The sequence below is a fragment of the Calidris pugnax genome, unplaced genomic scaffold (genome assembly GCF_001431845.1).
Source record: "Calidris pugnax isolate Ruff unplaced genomic scaffold, ASM143184v1 scaffold161, whole genome shotgun sequence".
Taxonomy (NCBI): Eukaryota; Metazoa; Chordata; class Aves; order Charadriiformes; family Scolopacidae; genus Calidris; species Calidris pugnax.
The window spans coordinates 1,052,545-1,071,768 of record NW_015090955.1 but is presented as its reverse complement, the minus strand read 5'-3'; the positions used below and the strand labels follow the sequence as shown (position 1 = coordinate 1,071,768).

Genomic DNA, 19,224 nt, shown 5'->3' with positions numbered 1-19,224 from the left:
CCACTCACTTTTAAGGTGGCTATAATCAAATACTTATTTTTTGGTGCTAATCCAAGTGGAAATTATTTAAATTAGATGGTATAAAGAATGTTTTAAAAGGCCCAGCATAAACTGTGCATATAATTATCGCTGGGAAATAATTGGAACATAATCTCTCGGGCCTCAGGAAAAGAGATCCCCCAAAATAAAGCCTGGATTGGTACATTGCACTGGACTGTCCCTAAAAATAGCTTGGGGAACCCAGATATCTGACATTATGAACTACAGGAGTCCACTGGTGACCCAAAATATCCGCTATATTGATCAAGCCAGGATTCTGGAGAATTTTTCAAGAGGCCAGATGAAAACATTAGGATGAGATCTGGTCTCCACATTCTGGATGATATCATAGGACCTGCTGCAGCAGAGGACAATGCTGCAACACCCAGAAGGGACTGATCACCCTTCCACTCCCCAACTTTGCAGCTTTCAAACCTGAAATCTCAGGTTTCTCAGCTCAACTCCACAAAACAAGATCACTTTTGGTTAATTAAGGGAATTTTTGCCGTCTTTGGGGACAATGACAACTTCTCAGCTTGGTTATGCCTTAATCTCCTCTATGAGTCGACGGTAATAATGTATCTGGGCAAAAAATCTTGGGCATTTGGGAAATTTCAACCATCTCTCCTTAAGAATGAGATCTCCTACAAACCCATCCCAGTGAGATCTGCAGGAAAGTCAAGACCTGACTGTGCCCCACTGTCACTGGGGCAGTACCAACGGGTATTTCATGGCATTTCAGCCACATTTGGCTAATATCATTAAAACTTGCTGTTGTAATTGCAGGATCTCAAACACATTTGCTGAAACCGTGCTACAGGAGAAAACCTCACGTACACAATGTGTCAGCCAAGTCACTCTTCCCCTTGATTAACACTTTTAATTGGATGGTGCAACTGAGTTTTCTTTCCACCTTTGCGGAAGAGATTAGAGACGAAGCTCAAAACCGAACACCAAAATGATACAGAATTAGTGTTTGTGTTCCAACATAGGAGAGGAAATAGAAAGCTAAATTCTCTATCCTTAATTCACCTTTCTGTGCCTCCTGTAGCCACTCCTGCGCGATCAGACATTATTAACACCACTTTGGGAAAACTCCCACTGCTTTTTCCAGGCATTTTTCCTCGAGCGGGGTCTGTGTGACCAGGATTGCTGCTTGCAAAGTCAGCCACAAACCTGTCAAGAACGGTGTCTGAGATGGCTGGCTTTGCAGCAACAGCCCTGTTTTCAAACACAAGGGGCTCTAATGGGTAAAGAGAGAATCTAGAAAAGGCAGTAAGTGATGCAAATTGTTACAGTCTTTGGGAGAAAGAAGTGACGGTATCAAAACTTAATGGAATAGCAGGTTTCATGTGTTGAATTGTTTAGATGTGAACATAAACAACCCTGAATCTTTCTAAATTGTTGCATTTCATAAACTCAGCTTTTCTGAAGGAGAAGGGTGCAGTCGCAGAGATGCAGCTCTGCCCAGGGCAGTCGGGGTGTCCCAACGCCGCACGCGCTCCGACAGACGTTGTGCAAACCCACCGTGCAACGACACACGCGTGGGCCCTGCACAACGGAGGAAACGGGGATGTGACTTGTGTAAATCTGCAGCAGGGACACACTGTTTTGGCTCTTTGGTTCTTCTCTCTGCTTTTTAGAAACAGCTTAAATATCCCCAGCCTTCCAAAGGGTACAGCAGCACCGAGCGATGCAGAAGCAAGGAGGGACACCAGACTTTGAGGTTTTTCTCTGCCGCAAAGTAAAAACAAACTGGAAGTCATTAATGGCTCCATTTGCACTTTTTGGGCTAAGTTTTTTCAGTTTCTTCCTCTGTTCCAAGCTGTTGCCACTGCCAGCACCCTCTGCTTGGATCCCAAAGGGAAAAAATGTATTTCATGTGTATTTAATGTGTGATTCTCACAGCTCCAAAGTCAACAGCAAGAAGGATCGTGGAAAACTAAGCTGCTCCAGGGTTGCAGGGACATAGAAAGAGGAAGAAATTGTCGCTGTGACCTTCCAGCAGAGCAGACAAATAGACTTGTTTCCCCAGAGACTCATGTGTCCCCCAGAAGCAAGAGAAGGCTCTCCAGGCTCCTTTGAGCCACGGCCTGAAGCTGAGTTCTGCTCCTGGTGGTGGCTCCTCTGATGCTGTTAATGCCTGGCACCATGGGAGGTGGCACTGCTGGTTTGAAGCAAGTGAAACAAAGGTGTCGTGAGGCGCGGGCAGCCTTTTGCCTTTTGAGCTCCCCAGGGTTCCTAATTAATCTATATTTCGTAACCACAACTGTTTGCTGCAAGTCTTGGGAACACAGGGGAAAAAAAAAGCCCACAGTTTAACGCATTTTAGGAAAAAAGCCAGACTCACAGAAGTTCCAAATCAGTTGGATTTCACAAAATTCAGACTTCTCATCTGCTTCTGGTATTTATGTACACTGGGAACCTGCCTGGCTGAAGGCCAGATTGCCTTGAATCTGTTTGCATCCCTCATCACAGGAACACTAGGCCCCTCTGCTGAGAGAGCTTTTGGAAAGAGAGATCAGTTGTTCTTGGGTTTTAATCATTGTCATAAAGAGCTTTCCCACTGCTCGCTTAGAGCAGCAAAGACAAGCAGAGGTAAAAAGCTTTGGAGGCATCTCAGAGGGAAAAAGCAAAGGTGTGCTGATACAGGTTATTCTCAGAAGCAGCTCTGCTGTTTCGCCTTCCAGATGATGCAGAGATGGCTGTGAAATGCACCAGCATGTTTGGTCTCCATGTGCCACTGCAATGACTGATTTACTCTGTTGGTGTTGCCACGTGGCACCTTTACAGGAGTTTGTGAGCACGGCAGGCAGGCAGCTGCCATCCAGACAACACGTCGGTGGAGACAAGGAGAATTTAGCTGCCATGGGAAGGGTGGGAAAGGAAGGAGTTCTAAAGTCAATGCAAAACTTAATCTAAGTATAAAGATCTTTAAGACAAGTTTCACATTGGACTAACAAGAGAACAGCACAGGAGGGACATAGAGATGTTGGAATGGCTTGGAGTGGGGCCAGAGGAGGCCACGGAGATGCTGGGAGGGCTGGAGACCCTCTACCCTGAGGACAGGCTGAGAGAGTTGGGGGGGTTCAGCCTGGAGAAGAGAAGGCTCTGGGGAGACCTCAGAGCCCCTTCCAGTCCCTCAAGGGGCTCCAGGAAAGCTGGGGAGGGACTCTGGATCAGGGAGGGGAGCCATAAGACAAGGGGGAAGAGTTTTACACTGAGAGAGGGGAGACTGAGATGAGATCTGGGGAAGAACCCATCCCTGGAGGGGTTCAAGGCCAGGTTGGAGGGGGCTTGGAGCAACCTGGTCTGGTGGGAGGTGTCCCTGCCCAGGGCATGGGGTGGCACTGGATGGGCTTTAAGGTCCCTTCCAACCCAAACCATTCTATGACTCCCACAATAATTGTCACGATCCATCCGTGCTCTCTACTAGACTTCCAGCCAGGCATTCCTGCTGTCCCTGAGCTTCCAAGTTCATCCCTGGTTTCTGCTGCAGTAAAACTGCCCAGGGAAACTTCACCATCCTTCGTGACTTATGAGCCTCCATGAAAATACTCTGCCTACATTCTGCCTCTGAGCATTTCTGCAATATTCAAATGTTAATGCAAAATGTAATCTACAATATCCCTTTTGAACAAACAGCAATCAATCTAATACACTACAGCTCAATTACTTCCTTGGTCTCTGTAACAGGTGCTGTCAAATAAATCTACTGAATAAATCAGTCCCATTGTAACCATTAGGGGAGCTTTTATAACTGCATTTGCTGAGTGGGAGGACCTTTTTCTCTCAGTTTTTTTACTGACAGTCAGATAAAAAACATACTAATCAAGAGAGACGTGCAATAAATGCCTTGGAGGTGAACTCCTGTTTATACTGAGGTCTCTTAGTCCTCCGTTCATTTGAGGATTCTGATGCTACCACAGCGAAGAGAACCAAGCCCTTTGGCTCCAGTCCAGTTTTCATCATGGACGGACTGGGAGATGCCTAAAATACCAAGGCTGCCTGCATAATATCTGCACACTGAGCACCTTTGCATCATCTATGCTTTATTCTTCTATCACAGCTTGTCCTTTCTTATTCCCGGCAGGACACTCACAGGGACTTCCAGCAAGGGCATCTGCAGGGATGGAGCTGGTTCCCAATATAGAAAATACCTCTCTCTGTATTTCTGTTAAGCTATTGCACTGTATTTGCAGCAAAATCCATCTTTGCTTTCTTTCCACTTTAAAAAATATTGTCCCTGAATCTTTCCTTCCTCTTTCTTTCTCCTTTTACTGTTAAAATGTTCATCAAAATGCACTGTATTTCTTTTCATAAAGCTCCATGGTCTGGAAAATGGAAGAAGAGAATGACACCTACTTAATATAGGATTTTCCCACTGCGGGAGTTGCTTCTTTCCCCCCCCTCAATGCTTTGCAGGAAGATTAAGCAAGTGAAAGTGTCAGCTCTTTCTCTTATCCCAGAGAACAGCACTGGGATTGTCTGTTGGCATCAGGCAGCGCGGACACAGATGCCCGACAAGAGCAGATTAGCAGATAGCAGCTCTGCAAGCATTATTCATTTAACTGAAATGTAAATACTGCTCCTCCGGGGCAGAAACGGAGAGGCTGCTGCGAGCCAGGCAGGAGAAAGCCTGCAGGACTCCAGGGGGTTTCACAGTTCAGGAAGCAGAAAGTCAACAGAAAGAGGGTCTCTGAAGAGAAATCAAAGAGGGGAGAATAACACGGACTGAACCGACAGGAAAAGCCACCCCGATGCCACCACCGCTTGACGTCTTTGGCCATTTTCCTTTTCACACCCACAACAGATGTCACTGCTCACACGCGGCTGGTGGTAACGCTGGGGAGAGGGAAAAAATGGATGTGGCAGCATGTGGAAATGCTACCCAAGGCAACCAGTAAGATGGGAAGATACAAGAAGAGCTACAGCGCTGGACCACATTTAAAAGCCTCTGCTATGGCACTTCCTTCTGGGAAGCCTACATTTTGTTCTGCAAAGTCTCTATTTTATCTGCAGGGCATGAAGCCCTGTGCTTTCTGGCAAGGGCTTGCACATAACTCAGTTATAATGAATGAAATGAGCTGGTAACAGTTGGGTATTTATAGGCTCAGTGGGCTGGTGCTCCAAAGAATCTGAAGAAAAAAAATAATAAAATAAATCTGAAAGCACTTAAAAGTGCCTTTAGCTCCAGAGCAACGTTGACAATCCCTACCCAGCTTGTGGGGAAACTCAGGAGGAGTCATGGCAGGAAGAGTCACCATGGAAGTATCCTGAGCTCTGTGCTGAGCATCTTCCAGAGTTGCTGGTTTGCAGAGAGTGAGAAATGAGTTAAAACATTAAGATATGGAAAACCAAGGTGGCATGTGCAAGATTACTGTGACTATGAATACACAGCTGAAGTTCTGCGTGATTTTCTGTGGAAGAGCTCACTCGTGAGTAAAGACAAGGTGATGAGATCATTAGTTTGCTTAAGGTAATTGAGTTGAATATTGCTAGACATATAATATAGTGGCTTATCATTAATGCCACCAGATAGCTTTGAGGAAACTAAACGTCTACCAGACGTACAGGTGAACCTCCTCCTGCTTCCTGGAGAACCTACCCTTCAGGAACCCAAGTCTAGACCTAATGAACCAGGCACGGATATCACTGAGCTGCTGTAATTACAGACTGGTTCCTGCTCCATGGCATCAACACAGCCAAACTGACCAAGGTGCAAGGCCCATCACCTCGTCCCTCCATGAACCTGAGCAGTGTTGAAGGCTCCACCAAGATAAGATTGTGGGTTGCACGGGCTCTGCAGTCATGTTTTTGAGCTCCAGTTTTCCCATCTGATCCTACCTACCTGCTGATCTGGGGCTTGCAAGACAGCAAGGTCCTCCTTGGAGAATAACAGCGTTTTCTGTCTCTAGTATAAGAATTTCAAAACGAAAAAAACCCCAAACGTATCGAACAAGAGAGGCACATTCTCATTATTTTGCTCAATACAGAGCACTGGCTGGGCCAACAAAATCTATACTGAGGTCTGAGATGAGAGTTATCACAAAGAACAGAAAGAGGGACAATGCCCCATCCCTGGAGGGGTTCAAGGCCAGGCTGGATGGGGCTTGGAGCAACCTGGTCTGGTGGGAGGTGTCCCTCCCCAGGGACTGGTGGAACTGGATGATCTTTAAGGTCCCTTCCAACCCAAACCATTCTGTGATACACAGAGGTGCTCTCTTCAGTGTCCCATCTTCCCCTACTCAGTGAGTGTGCAGTTGCAGTGCTGCAAGAAAAGGACAGATGGAAAAAGAACAACTTACTACAGAAGAAAGGTCCATGTTTACCATCCTCCTGTCATCCAGGTTGACCGGCTGGAGGCCTGCGACGTTGATCTTGACAGAGGAGGTTCTGTACACAAAGCCCAGCAGCCAGTCCCCCCTAGGAGCAGAGCAGAAGAAGAGTGTGAATAAATCCCCAAAATTGCCAAAACGATGCAGTATGGGACTACTCAGACCACGAGGAGAGCAGAAGGGCCGGGAAGCACAGGGATGTTTGGACCAAGAGCTCCTGCAGCTTTGTCTAAAGTAGGAATCAGAGTGGTTGGGCAGGTTCCTGGGACACAGCAGTGTAAGTCTGAATTTAATCCTGATTCCCAGGCACAGTCTCATTTTATGCAGTGGGTTTAAGAATCTGATCCTTCTATTTATTTCTGTATTTGCTTAGAGATTGCAGGACATTCACATGTTTAATCTTTTTAATGTACTAATAGGTAGAAGTTCTCCAGCCTGTAAGACAGCTGTAAACGTGACGAGGCCTACAATACCAACGTCGCTGACAGAAATACCGGCTGCGAAGCTCCTCGGAGTGCTCCTGATTTATAGGTACTGTATAAATACATGATTTCAATGACAAAACTAGGAAGAGTTTGTTCCCACTGTAGGGTATTGCCATAAGTCACTGTGACAGTTTCAGGGTAGACTACGGCACGATGAGAGAAAGGCAACGTGTCCTTTGGAAATACATAATATCTTCTCCTGCGCTGAGCAACAGCATCAGACCCAAGAGTTTAAGGTCATTATGCTCTATAGAGTAGATTAAAGTTGGATGCAAGTGGGATTTGTACTCTCTGATGGCAGCAGGTGAAGCACACCTGCACAGGTCCCCGTTTCTGGCTGCTCCTGTCCACTCCAAAATGGTCCATACTGGAAGTTGTAAGTCTACGCAGAGCTCTGCAAAATCTTGATGAGGCATCCACGCTCCTCGGGCGTGGGTCCTTCCAAAAGCTGAGCCAGTCTAACTAATTTGGGAAAGGTTTCCCAGCAGGAATTTGTAACCCTGCTGTGACAGCTGGCTTTCACTCTCCTTATCCTTTCAGACTTCAAAGCCGAAGGAGACAAGCTACAGCGGACTGAAGCTCAACAAAATTGGGCCTGAATCTGATCTTGCAGGAGTTTTATTCAATGTAATTCATCTGACCTAAATGGAGCTACTGCTGAAGTGACAGAACGAGGCCACAATATGTATAAGCGAGAGACCAGAGAAAACAGAATCAGGTGGGGTCTTACCACAAAATGTTTGTATAACCCTTCTCTTGTATCTGATATCCTCACATAAATTCTCCATATCTCTGAGTTATCCCCTCTACTAACAGAGTAACCCTCAAATTCAGCATCTGAGGGCAATGGAGAGAACCAGCCTCGTGGAATATTTCCTGCCGGTCTCCTCAACCGCTTCTTCCTATTTGTGAGCACCGAGCTACAATTTCTACATCATTTTTCATTTAACATTCAAGCCATGGGCTTGCCAAGGCAGAGACTAACCAAATTACCCCAGACACAGAGGTACAAACACTCATACTATTTTATTCCAACAGCATATGCAGGCTTTGAAACTATAACGAGATCAGGGTTGGGTTTGTTGGGTTTTTTTTATATTCTAGGAAATGAATACACTGAGCTTTTCTTGCAGTGAAATTGATTTTTGTATAACACAGGAAGGAGTGATATTTGCCAGGGCAAATTCAGTTACACGCAACAATTGCTGTCATTTATGGCTTCTTGGAGGAACACAGAAGCACACCCAAAGAGGCAGCAATTGCTGCTTCTTTATGTCACGTGAAGAAATACTGTAACTGGTGTGTGCATCTGGCATCCACAAAAACCTCCCGTGATCCAAAAAGGACAAAAGCAACAATTTTCAGCCTAACTGACAAATGGGGCTAATAATTTGTTGGTTTAATCCTGGATGCTTTTAATTCTTTTATTTAGTTCTTTGTAAATTAATATACTGTGTTAGGTGCATAGTAATAGAATTCTTCCTCATTTTATACGTACGTACATATGGAAAGTACCAACAGTGTTTTTAACTGTCCCTGACCTGAGGGCTCGTGGCTTTATAAATGTCTTGATTTGCAGTTACATGCTCTTTGCTAATCTTCCTGCCTGGTTATTTCTCAATTTATTTTCCCATGCTCTTAGTCTTCCCTGCTTCATTCCTTCGTTTTAATTGCCTCTCTCCTAATTGTGCTGGTAAGCAGCGTTCTTGTCACAATTATCTTCCAATACACAGTCATTAGATTTGATACTGTCACTTGAATTCTTAATAGCTTTTATAAGATTGCTGCAGCTGTTTTGTGCCTCTCAATCTCCCTCTTCTCACCCAGCAGCTCTCCCAACTCTGCATCGCAGTTGCCTGTGCAGTTTTGAAAGGCTGATATCTGGTTTCAAGGTAACCTCTCTATTTTTTTCACATCCTTAGTAAATTTGGTACAGCTATTCTAGCTACACCTCCTTTGCAAGCGAAATACCTTGCTCACATGGACTATCTTGACCAGAAACTGAGCCTAGATATAAAAAAATCTTCAATTTGCCTGAGCTCCTTCCCTTCCACTGCAGTTTTAACATCCTGTCCTCTACAAGCAGCCCCTAGTGAATTGTATCTTGAAGCTTTGATAGATTTTAATTCAAGTTCTTTAACTGTCAGTGAACTTAATGGCTGTGTTTATAGCCTTTTGCATAAAGCTGACATTTAAAGGGGCCGTAGAATGTGTCAAATTCTGCTCACACAAACACACAGAACCAGCTTTAAGCTGCCAGGGTGATATAATATTCAACTGTATGAACAGGACTCAGCACCTCAGGCTTCCAGTGTTAACTCCACATCACAAACAGCCGAGAGCAGGAGACAGAGCAGCCTTCAACTGCCTCTTGACGACTGTCATCTCCAATTAATCTGAGGGAGAGACCCCCAGAGGGAAGAGGCTCTGGCACCACCGCACCAACGTACCCACCAGCTGAACAAATATTTCCTTACACAATGTTTAAAAGGGATAAATGCACAAAATCATACCAAAGTGACACGAGGATAATGAAGCAGGGGGCTGAGCACGTACAGACCTGCAGTAACCGTTTATGATCTTGCCCGACACCACTTTGGTGATAGCTTTCCAGTGCTTGGCTTCTCCTTGCACCGGAGCTCCCAGTAAGACCACGTCTTCAATGATCCCTTGAGAGTCTATTAAGATGAAAGCAGAAAAGCTCAGATTTAGAAGAAAATACAGAAGAGGGAGAAGTGGCCTGGCCTCTGTCCACAAAGATGCGGTTCAAGCAGCAAACCAGTGGGAAGTTCTTATTGATCTGGGTTTGCAGAGAACAATATAGAAGAGGGAGAAGTGGCCTGGCCTCTGTCCACAAAGATGCTGTTCAAGCAGCAAACCAGTGGGAAGTTCTTATTGATCTGGGTTTACAGAGAACAGAACTATTAGGCTTTGAAACAAGTGAAAGGGGCTGGTGTTCCACAGAGTGAGCAAATGTTGTCATTTATTAAGCACAATAAACTCTTCCCGCAACTGAATTAATGAAAAACATGACCTGTGTGTGCAACAGAACCCCCCCAGATCCTTAATATTGATTTGGAACGAGCAACAAGGAAGGCATTTGCCAACACAAGGTGATAATCTATCAAAGTGGTTTGATTTTCTTGAAGGGTACTTTAACCTGAATGCCCAGGGCACGGTTCGCTGAAAAGGAATGTTGACTTTTAAGCGTAATAAATCTTCCTCTCTTATCAGACAGCTGCAGCTGGGAAATTTCAGGAGAAATAATGATTGAATGAGAAATATCAGGCAGTTCTGTTACTTTCCTATGCTCTTAAACAGTATATTAATATATGTTCATAAATCTTCTTTGTAAAGAGAGAGCAGGCACCTGATGCCATAGCAGTTAAGGAAATTCACAGCAGCACAGGGCCTGGGAGACTCCTGGCCATGGAATGCCAAATCCATACTCTCCACCTGCAGGAGACCGGCGTTGGCAAGGCGTGAGCTTTTCTGGCGTCTGCAGTTTGTAAAATAATATGCTGAAGTTTATGTGGAAGTGCAAGTAGAGAGTAACTGTGTTCCACCTCCACTTATGATGGAGAGGTGCTGCCTGGATAGACTTTTTAAATGTAAATCACTTGGTTTCCTTTCCCTAATAGCAGTAAAAGGCCTGGAGCTGCCTGCAGTGCCCGCGTCCTTCTCTGCAGCATAAATCCCAGCGCCTGACAACCGCCCCAAAGAGCTCTCGTGGTATTATTCCTTATTGCAAAGCAAATTTTGTACCAATGAAGAGAACGGCAAAGAGCAATTCAATTTTGTTAGTGTAATCTGTGAGCAATAAAGTCCTGCTCCCATAATCGCGGGCGATGAAAAAGCAACCCAGCGCCTGGCGAACGGGGAGCTCGTTCCTACCAAGGTACTAAATTCCACGGCCACAGCGTGAGCCAACTGAATAAACAAACAGCTAATTCATCAGGATCCCGAACATTTGGGCAAGGTATTGGAAGCTTTTGTTTCTCCAGGCCTTTGTACAGCTTAGTTTTTGCTCAGAACAAAAATGTTCAGCCTTGGCTGAAAAAATAGTCCCGACAGAGGGGGACGGAAACCTGAGAACAGATCGCTGGCCTACGCAGTTGCTGACACTCTAGATAAATTAAATGTATTTCACAGTTTGCAAATCTTTTATATGATGAAGAATAATAAAGTCTGCACAGCAGGAAAATTAAAAAAAAAATAATTAAGTTTTCATTAGTTTGCATTAGTTCACACTTCTTATTTAGTAAAATGTATGATAACTGTGATGAAGAAATCAGACCAATCACCTTCCCATGTCGTAACGTGTCTCTGACAGGTCATTACGACATCTTCTGCTAGAATGTCATTTTCTGGAACTTTACTAAGCTCTGGCTTCCAAAGCCATTTGTGATGAAGTATCCCAAAGGTTATTTAATTGCTTTGCAGAAGAGTATTTGCTTTTAACAGAATTTGAGTTTCTGCCACGGTGTTTCACTGGATAATCCACGATTACTTATTTGTCCTCAGAAATGCCACCGGCATCTGGATACAAAAGGCCTGCACGACTGGGCCGTGGATTGCTTTTGTGTGAGACATCCAAGTCCAAACCCAAATCAGTCTCAGATGTCCCAGGTCCCAGCTCCTTTCCTTCTGTGGCTTGTGCTGGAATGTGCCTGTGAAGAGCTCCTTGGCAATCTGCGCCGAACATGCTGCTTTGCATCTCGCAAACAGCTCAGCTTTCATAATTCAATTAAGGAACTGAAAAATTAGTGTACAGTGGGGAGCTGCCATGATACATAATTATGATGCTTAGATTTCCTTAGAATGGCAGCCAACCTTAAAGACCCCTAATGATTTCCTTTCACGTATTACTTAGCTACGGGCCCACGTTATTCCAGCGAGAGACTGCAGACCATTAAATAAAAGCCTGAAAATATCCCAGCCCCTGGCATTCTTAGGACACAAAAAGAGTGGCCAGATTAGGATCTGGGTTCTGGCTTCAGTGTAACTCCATTAGAATCATTCTGGATTTGATTAGATTTATTTTGAGAAGAGAATTCCTGGATTTGAGGACTTCCATCTTCAAGCAGAATTGAAGGTCTGCTACACAGCCGTCCACAGAAGAAATGCTGACCTTCTCTGTCCTCACTTGACTCTATTCCCACCTTCTTGGACTTTATTGAACATTTTCCTTTATAAAGCTCCTTATTTATTAGCGACTCTCTGGGAGGCTAAACAGTTAATGAAGTAAATTAGATACGTGGGGGGGGAGGGAGGCTGCATGCACACACTCACTACTGACTCAACTCCAAGATGCAATTTACATCAACTGATCATAATGATTTTATTCTTTTACTAAATTAAAAATAGAATCTATTAATAAACAGAACCACAACGGGTAATAAATTGACAGATGGTTTTTTACTTGACTTTGGGGAAAAATTACCATGAAAATAGCAGATGACAGTGGCATTTCAGTGACTTAAATGGAAGGGAGGACTCAGGGAAGCAGATACAATAGCTACAGAGAGCTTCCAAGAAAGGCAAAGCATCCTCTGCCAAGGTCCCAGTGGCACGTGGGCAGCTCCCAGATGGATCCAGCACTCGAATGTCACAAAATGTCAAGTTGTTGTTTACAGACAGGAGACCAAACTGACACAGGGGAGCACCTCGAGTGAGGACAGTGGATTTAATCCACTGAACTGACTGAAACAACAGAAGAATTTGGCTCCAAATGTGTTTCAAAACCACTTTTTTAAAGGTTTCTGTCCTATCCTAAAAGACCCAAGCTCTCTTCCAGAAGATCTCTTCCTCTTGGAAGAAAAACTTCTCTACCAGCAGTAAGGAAAATAGAGGAGAAAAAAGTTAGAAGGTGAACTTTACCTTTTTCTTGAGCCATCTCCTGCAGGCAGAAGTAAATGACTCTTGCACCCAGACTGAAGCCAATCAGTGAGACAGGTCGCTTGCCCTGAGGGAGAAGGAAAGGAGAAGACGCCATCAAATCCTGTTCTAGGCCTAGGAAGGATTCCCCAAGCCCTTATACGTAAAGCGCTTACTCTTGTGCACGATCTTTGAGCAATTTGGTTGATTTGGAAGGGATTATGTATCCTCAAAGTTATGCACAGCTCAATATTGAGAATTCTGCATATCCGAGTATTTTGTATTCTTTGACATTCAGAAAATCAGTCAAAAGAATCTAACGATCGGAAGTTACAACAAAGCAGATGTTTCAAACAGAAACAAAACAGACACTGTCATTGTTTTGAAATTTCCAGACGAAGGCCTAATGCAAGGAGCAACATTTTCCTAGAAATGTTTCAATAAACAGAAGAAGCAGCTGTAACACGAAAATATCGGCCACTTCTAAACTTAAGACTGAATGGCAGCGGCGCTGTGTGGCTGCTGCAAAAAATGATGGGAGGGGATAAGCTTTTATTTTGAGTAGCCTAATAAGATTTTCGATAAGATCAAAGGGAGCCTAATCTCAACAGCAATGAAAAATGGTCTTTGCATTAACCAGGGCAGCAGGTGTGTGATGGACTCCCCAGACATCACACTAACCAGGGTTAGACGCTCCAGCACGCTGGAATGTGTGTTTTTACAATAGCGAATGCTAAAAAGGCAAGCAACAAATGCCCCCAAGCAAAACAAAGGCCTTGTATGAAATAAAGTTTATTGCCTTCCCTGGGATTGTATTTTTATGAGAAATCAAGTTTGTTTCTCTGCTCTGCTGTTTCACACTGTTCTTTACGACAGGCAGCTCTGGGGCCACAGCTCCCGTAGGGCTCCTCTATAACAGGAGACAGGACTGGGCTGTGAGAGGGACACGTGGGCAGCAGAAATCAGGCTCCCTCCATGCCAGGGACAGCCCAACAAATAATGCCAGGCTTTTAGGGGGCAGAAGCATCCTTTGCAAACCTTCTCAGGAGGGTTTGATAATTTCTGTCACTTCTTTCAGGTATTAGCCCATTCCACTTCTCTGCAGGCAAAAATAGGATTCATGGTGCATCCACTGCTGCAGAGTCTTCTCTTTCATTGTTTTGCTGGTGCCTCTTAATTACCAGTAAATATTTTTAACACTCAGTATTCTCTGTTCTCAGATTTCCACTAGGGGACTTGGCCTGGCTGTGACGTGGTCAAGCCATTTGTCGTTTATGACCTGGATCTATTCTTCTTCATTTAGAAAAGCTTTAGGTGAACTGGAAGGAATCTCAGCAGGGATTCTCTGATTCTCTTAGGACTTCCTATTTTTCCTCAATGAACCAGCCACATGCTGGTCACCTTCATGCATCATTTTTTTAACTTTGCAGTTTATTATTCATTTTCTTCTCCCTGGAAGGATCCCGCTTGATAGTTAACTAGCATAACTATAAAATTTAACCTCCATGGGCCAGATCTCTTCCAGAAATTATTCCTGGATAATTTCTAGCCAGTTACCTGCTGCCGACTGAGCAGGATGTGTGCGAGGTGTCTGCCGACTTCAGCAGACCGATAGAGACACACTCCCCAGGGGTTGTCAATGACACCGGCAACGGTCAAGAGGGAAGTTGGCCAAGTCAAGGCCGTCACAATACCTGAAACACACAAAGCAAACAGCACGGCGTGGTCACAGATCTGGGCTGCTCTTAGGAAACATCAAAAGCAAGACGGTTCACTCAAGTTAAAAGCTAAACCTAGGACCTTTTTGTCATTTCCAGTTCTTCTTTCCCAAGAGCTGATCTGAGAAATGTTTTGCTAGACGAAAGATAAGAAAGAATCTGATGTTCTGATAGGGAGGCAAATAGATTCTTTACATGAATGTAACCTGCATGATGGAAAGGTTTATGTAAAGAAGTAAAACACAGTGTAACAACATAGAGAAATAAACACAGTCACGCCTGAAGGGAGGTGTTTCCAGCTGTAATTTTAAAAGAACAAGTCAATGACAAAGAGGGACAGCAATCCAGGAGAGCAAATCTAAGTTACAGGTGTGGCAGAGAAGGCTCTCAGGCCAGTTCTGCAGGGTGGTGCCAGTGCTGCCTGGGGAGATGCCTTCTCAGAAATCTTCCTCGTTTAGGAAAGCTCCTTCAAACAGTGAAATCACACAATAGCGGCTCAAGCAGCTCTGAGAGGATTCAGGTTCTTACCTGACAAGACAGTGAATCTTAGGGCTTCCTGAGCCATCATGCTCACAAAGCCATTCAGCAGGGAATCTAAGGCGTTGCCAAGCTCCATCAAGTACTTGGATTCCCAGGCCAGGCAGTACTGCTCCCTCGACTGCAACATGCTGCTCCACGGCGCCGTGAAGCTCCCTGAGAAAGGTCCCAGAGATGGGATTCACGTTCAGAGAAAACACAAGAATTCTTCTTAGCAAGAGGAATCCAACAAAGAATCAGAAAAGAAGCTGCAGGACACTGGAATATACCGATATACTGTGATAATCAGGAACCATATTTTCAAATACTGTTAGATTTAGACTCTGTATTTCCACTGTTTTACAATAAATTTGGGGTTTGTAAATAATGCCACAGCCTTGGCAAAGCTCAGACTTCATGATCCATTCAGTTGCCCCAGAGACTGCCAAGACAGATGGACGTTAACACTAATTATGTCAGGTATTAACCTGATCATATCAGGCCAAGTCCTGCAGCTCCATCTTCTTATACAGACCAAGGAGAGCCTGCCCTGAGAATGTGCTGAATGGCTGCACAGACTGACTTCAGCGGGACCAGAAAAATGGAAAACATGCAAGATCTTGTCAAAAATAAAAATCCATCGCAGAGCATCTTCCCAAGCACTTCATTTAGGTGGGCAAGGATTGCATTATTGGTTCTATCTGAAAGCAAGGAATCTGCATTTTCAGATCCAGACTGCAATTATTTTCACTTTGCCATCTCGCCTAGTTAGCCACTTCAGTTTAATTTTTTTCCCTCCAGATGCTAATCAAAAGCAGCGCCTGGGTGTTTGAGAGATAATGGATAATTTACACTCTGCAAGCCTCATTTTTGGCCACAAGAACAATTCTGAAGCCATGCTCTCTCTCCTGTTTGCTGTGTAGCTTGTACTGAGCGGCCAGAAGGGGCCTGGCAACGCTATTAATGGCAGATGAACTCTGAAGGGCAGAGCAGAATTTTCATTTTAATTAACTCAAACCCTTTCCACACTGTTCCTTCCCCAACCAAGTGCAGGACAGGCAAAGGCAGCTGCTGAACTAAGTGGCACAAGAGAGCCCCAGGCCAGGTCACAGCCCGATATACTGTGCAGGCAGGCAGCTGGTGGAGCTCAAAAATCAAAAGGTAATAAATTCCATAAAAATCCCATCCTCAGTCCCTCTGTTTTAAGGAGTCACGAAAGTATGCAAATAGACAGAGCTGTAAGGAAGAAAACGGATGACAATTCTAGTTTGGCTTTTTAAAACACTATAGCAGATTGCTAGTTATGGAAGAAGAATGTATGTCATTTATAACTCCCTTTTAAGGGCAAACAGACACAGAAAGGTTTCTGAAGGGACACACTTGTCTCTGTAGGAGCCCTCCAACCCCAAGGATTCGGACCCCTTGGCAAGCAGACAATGAGCAAAGCCAAAGTGCCATACTGCAAAGTGAAAATAACCTTACTCTGACAGCAAGCTGCAACCTAACAACCAACAGGATGGAGACATCCTTCTGCATTAATGATATCTCGTATTAATTATGATGCTTCTGAATAAATTGGCAGCTGTTCAGTCAGGTTGCTGAACGCATCAGCAGACAGTTGACATATTTTATATGACAAGCTATACTGGAAACTAAAACACTACAGACCTTTCAAGGTTGCTGCCTCTAACTTCACCTCCTGAGTGCTGTGCTTAACAGGATTTACTTGCCAGAACTTTCTTGCCAATAAACCTCATTAGCTGGCAGATACCGAGAACGAAAAAAGACACTCTTTTCTGTTAATTGCTGGAGGATAAACATAAGGTCTCAGAGACAGGTGAGACACTTTGTACTCCTGCTGGAAATCATCCACCCCAAACAGACCTTTCCTAGCAAAACCAGACAGCATTTATTAACAGAAACAATCTGCTAGGATTACTATTAATTCTGCTATCACTACTACCAATCTACTGCCCTCTCTCTTTTCCTCTGTTTTAAGTGGGATTGAGGATTGGGTTACAAAATCTTCTGTTGAGAGTCGATCTGGTTTAGTCACCAGGCCATGGAAGTGTGGGGAAGACATGGTGCCACGAGAGCATGAACACAGCCTGGAGTGGAATGGAGACGTGGCTCTCCAGGCTCCTCTCAGCTTCCTCGCCTTGTTCTTACCATATTTGCCAGTGCACAGCCATCCAGTAATTGCTATGGTGATATGAAGCTGTTTGCCTTCGGTAAGTGGGAGGAATTCAAACTCTTCTATGGCTCCCACACGCTTCTTCATCTTGTATCCTACACACAGCAAGGCAGAAACACGCGTCTCAGAAATTGCAGGGCAAGGACAGACTCTGCTAACAGTAGAAATTCATAAGAAATTACTTGGGTAATTTGGCTCAGCGAGTCCATGCATTACTTAGGGCTTGGTATGGAGCCAATATGATCCTTCTGAGCTTGTGTGATCTGAAGGAATCCCAGCAGAAGGCTTTTTTGCTGCAGACCAGACATTAGCTCTAGCAGCTGCTGCTCTCCACGACAGCATCTTCCTAATCCAAAGCAGCAAGCTTTCATTTCCTTCATTAGCTGCATACCAAATTTGGCCATCAGGGGTTACACAGTATCTTAATCAGCATTGAAATAAAAAGTTCACAGTTGTAATATTACACATCAAATGGCTTCCCTTGCCCTGCAGAGCTGAGTTAAGTCATTAGCTCTGCATTTGCAGATGTGATCCTGGCCCTTAGTAGCTGGGAAATGTGCGGTCACTCTCTTACCAGTAAGACCAGCTCCAGCTGCTCCAAAAAGCGATGCCATGACAGCAATTCCAGCAGTCGACCCCAGAGCAGCTGCTCCAGCACTTCCAATGATAGTAGCAGCTCCTGCAGCAACCAGAGGGGCAGCGAGACCCCCCGTCAGGCCTGAAGATGCAACAAGTGATATCACCAATTTATTCTCCCGTACAAAAACCAGGCAGTCACTTCCCGGGGCTGTGTGAGTGCTCCTAATGCTACTGAGCGCCTACAAAGGATGGTCTTTCTTGCATCACCAACAAAGGGGCTTTCTGAGACCCTCCCCAGGCCCTGAATCTCTGCACAGATTCTTTGATTTCAGTAAAAACAAAGAATAATTTAGAAGTCAAAGGAAGAATGTGTGGTAGACCAGGGTAAGCTTAAGAAACATATTTACTTAAGAAACATTGATCCAATCTCACACTGTTCTGAATTTAGAGGTGAAGATCTGATCCTCTTATAACACAAAAGCAAAAGAGGAGAAAGCATATTTATGGGTGACAGCCTCAGACTGATATTTCCTCAGTAGCCAGTGAAGCTACACTGGAATAACATTTCTAGTTCATTCTTTCAGTTTTATTTTTGTGTGGCTGAAACTTTTCTTGGATTTGAGGTTTCTTTTGTTGGTTTTTTTTTCTTTTGCTCGGGGTGTTTTTTGGCATCTGAAGTGACATACTACCTTCAGCCTGGCAAAGAAAAGCAGTGAACGCTTTAAAATTAGAGCTTGGGCTAAAAGGCATGATGGTTTCTGCTGTTGAATGTGTAATTCAGACCCCCCCTCCTCTGCCCCTGGTGCTGTGCATGCAATTCAGGTGCAGCCTCGGGCAGCCTCACCGATGACTGTTCCACCCCCAACGGTTGCCAAACCGATCAGCAGGTATCTCTTCAGCTTTCTTCTTCTTTCTTTCTTTTTTCTTGATACTTCTGCGGTTCTGCGGGGGGGTTAGAAGCACAAAAGCTGATGAAAAAGCTTGACAGATAACAGTGCTTGCATCAGAATCTGCTTTTATTCTCCTCAGTTTAATTTCTCTACAAGGAACAGTAAAAAGTAACATGCAGGTGTGGACTGTGACAACACACTCAGATTTATGAGCGTGGACATAAACCCGCAGATTTAAATGGAAACGATTTAATTGCTGACAAAAGCCAACAGATGGTACTTACTTGGAAAACCCTTCCTAATAGGGCTGAAGCTTGTAAAAAAAGAAACGAAAAGTCAAAAGCATTTCAATAACTTTATACTGCCCATGTGTCTTAAAAAAAACACCAGAAAGCTAAGTGGAAACAGAGGAAAGTGATTGAAACAAAAGGGAATAGGGGTAATTTGTGCTAACAAAGAAATAGATGGAATTAAACTATTTTCCAACAACAGTGTTTATAGTGAGCTGCTTTCTAATTGCACGCCACGATATAGTAACATAATAGGTATTAAACACAGTCATTAGTTCGTTTGTCTGTGTGCATTTAA

The 19,224-nt window shown here is 44.3% G+C and overlaps 2 protein-coding genes across 10 annotated transcripts in view; one reads left to right on the top strand and one right to left on the bottom strand.

Moving 5' to 3' along the window:
* The window catches only part of HTR6 (5-hydroxytryptamine (serotonin) receptor 6, G protein-coupled), a 29,655-nt gene extending 16,148 nt beyond the window's left edge, over positions 1-13,507 (top strand). The window contains exons 4-7 of one of the 7 annotated variants that reach the window (XR_001413173.1): positions 6,797-6,908; positions 7,403-7,580; positions 8,690-8,754; positions 11,387-13,507. The gene's annotated coding sequence lies outside the window, so the exon portion shown is untranslated. Of the gene's footprint in view, positions 1-6,360; positions 6,655-6,796; positions 6,909-7,402; positions 9,338-11,195 lie in introns of those variants that run through there. The other 6 variants (XR_001413172.1, XR_001413170.1, XR_001413171.1 and 3 more) reach the window with 6 other exon arrangements.
* Positions 1-19,224, bottom strand: part of TMCO4 (transmembrane and coiled-coil domains 4) — a 43,639-nt gene that overhangs the window by 9,150 nt on the left and 15,265 nt on the right. For all 3 annotated transcript variants that reach the window (XM_014952065.1, XM_014952067.1, XM_014952068.1), the window contains exons 7-14: positions 18,591-18,688; positions 17,742-17,885; positions 17,143-17,262; positions 14,986-15,150; positions 14,297-14,433; positions 12,743-12,827; positions 9,423-9,540; positions 6,348-6,465 (exon numbers count right to left, since the gene is read on the bottom strand). In XM_014952065.1, coding sequence (XP_014807551.1) covers positions 6,348-6,465; positions 9,423-9,540; positions 12,743-12,827; positions 14,297-14,433; positions 14,986-15,150; positions 17,143-17,262; positions 17,742-17,885; positions 18,591-18,688 — 985 coding nt within the window. The remainder of the gene's footprint in view (positions 1-6,347; positions 6,466-9,422; positions 9,541-12,742; positions 12,828-14,296; positions 14,434-14,985; positions 15,151-17,142; positions 17,263-17,741; positions 17,886-18,590; positions 18,689-19,224) is intronic.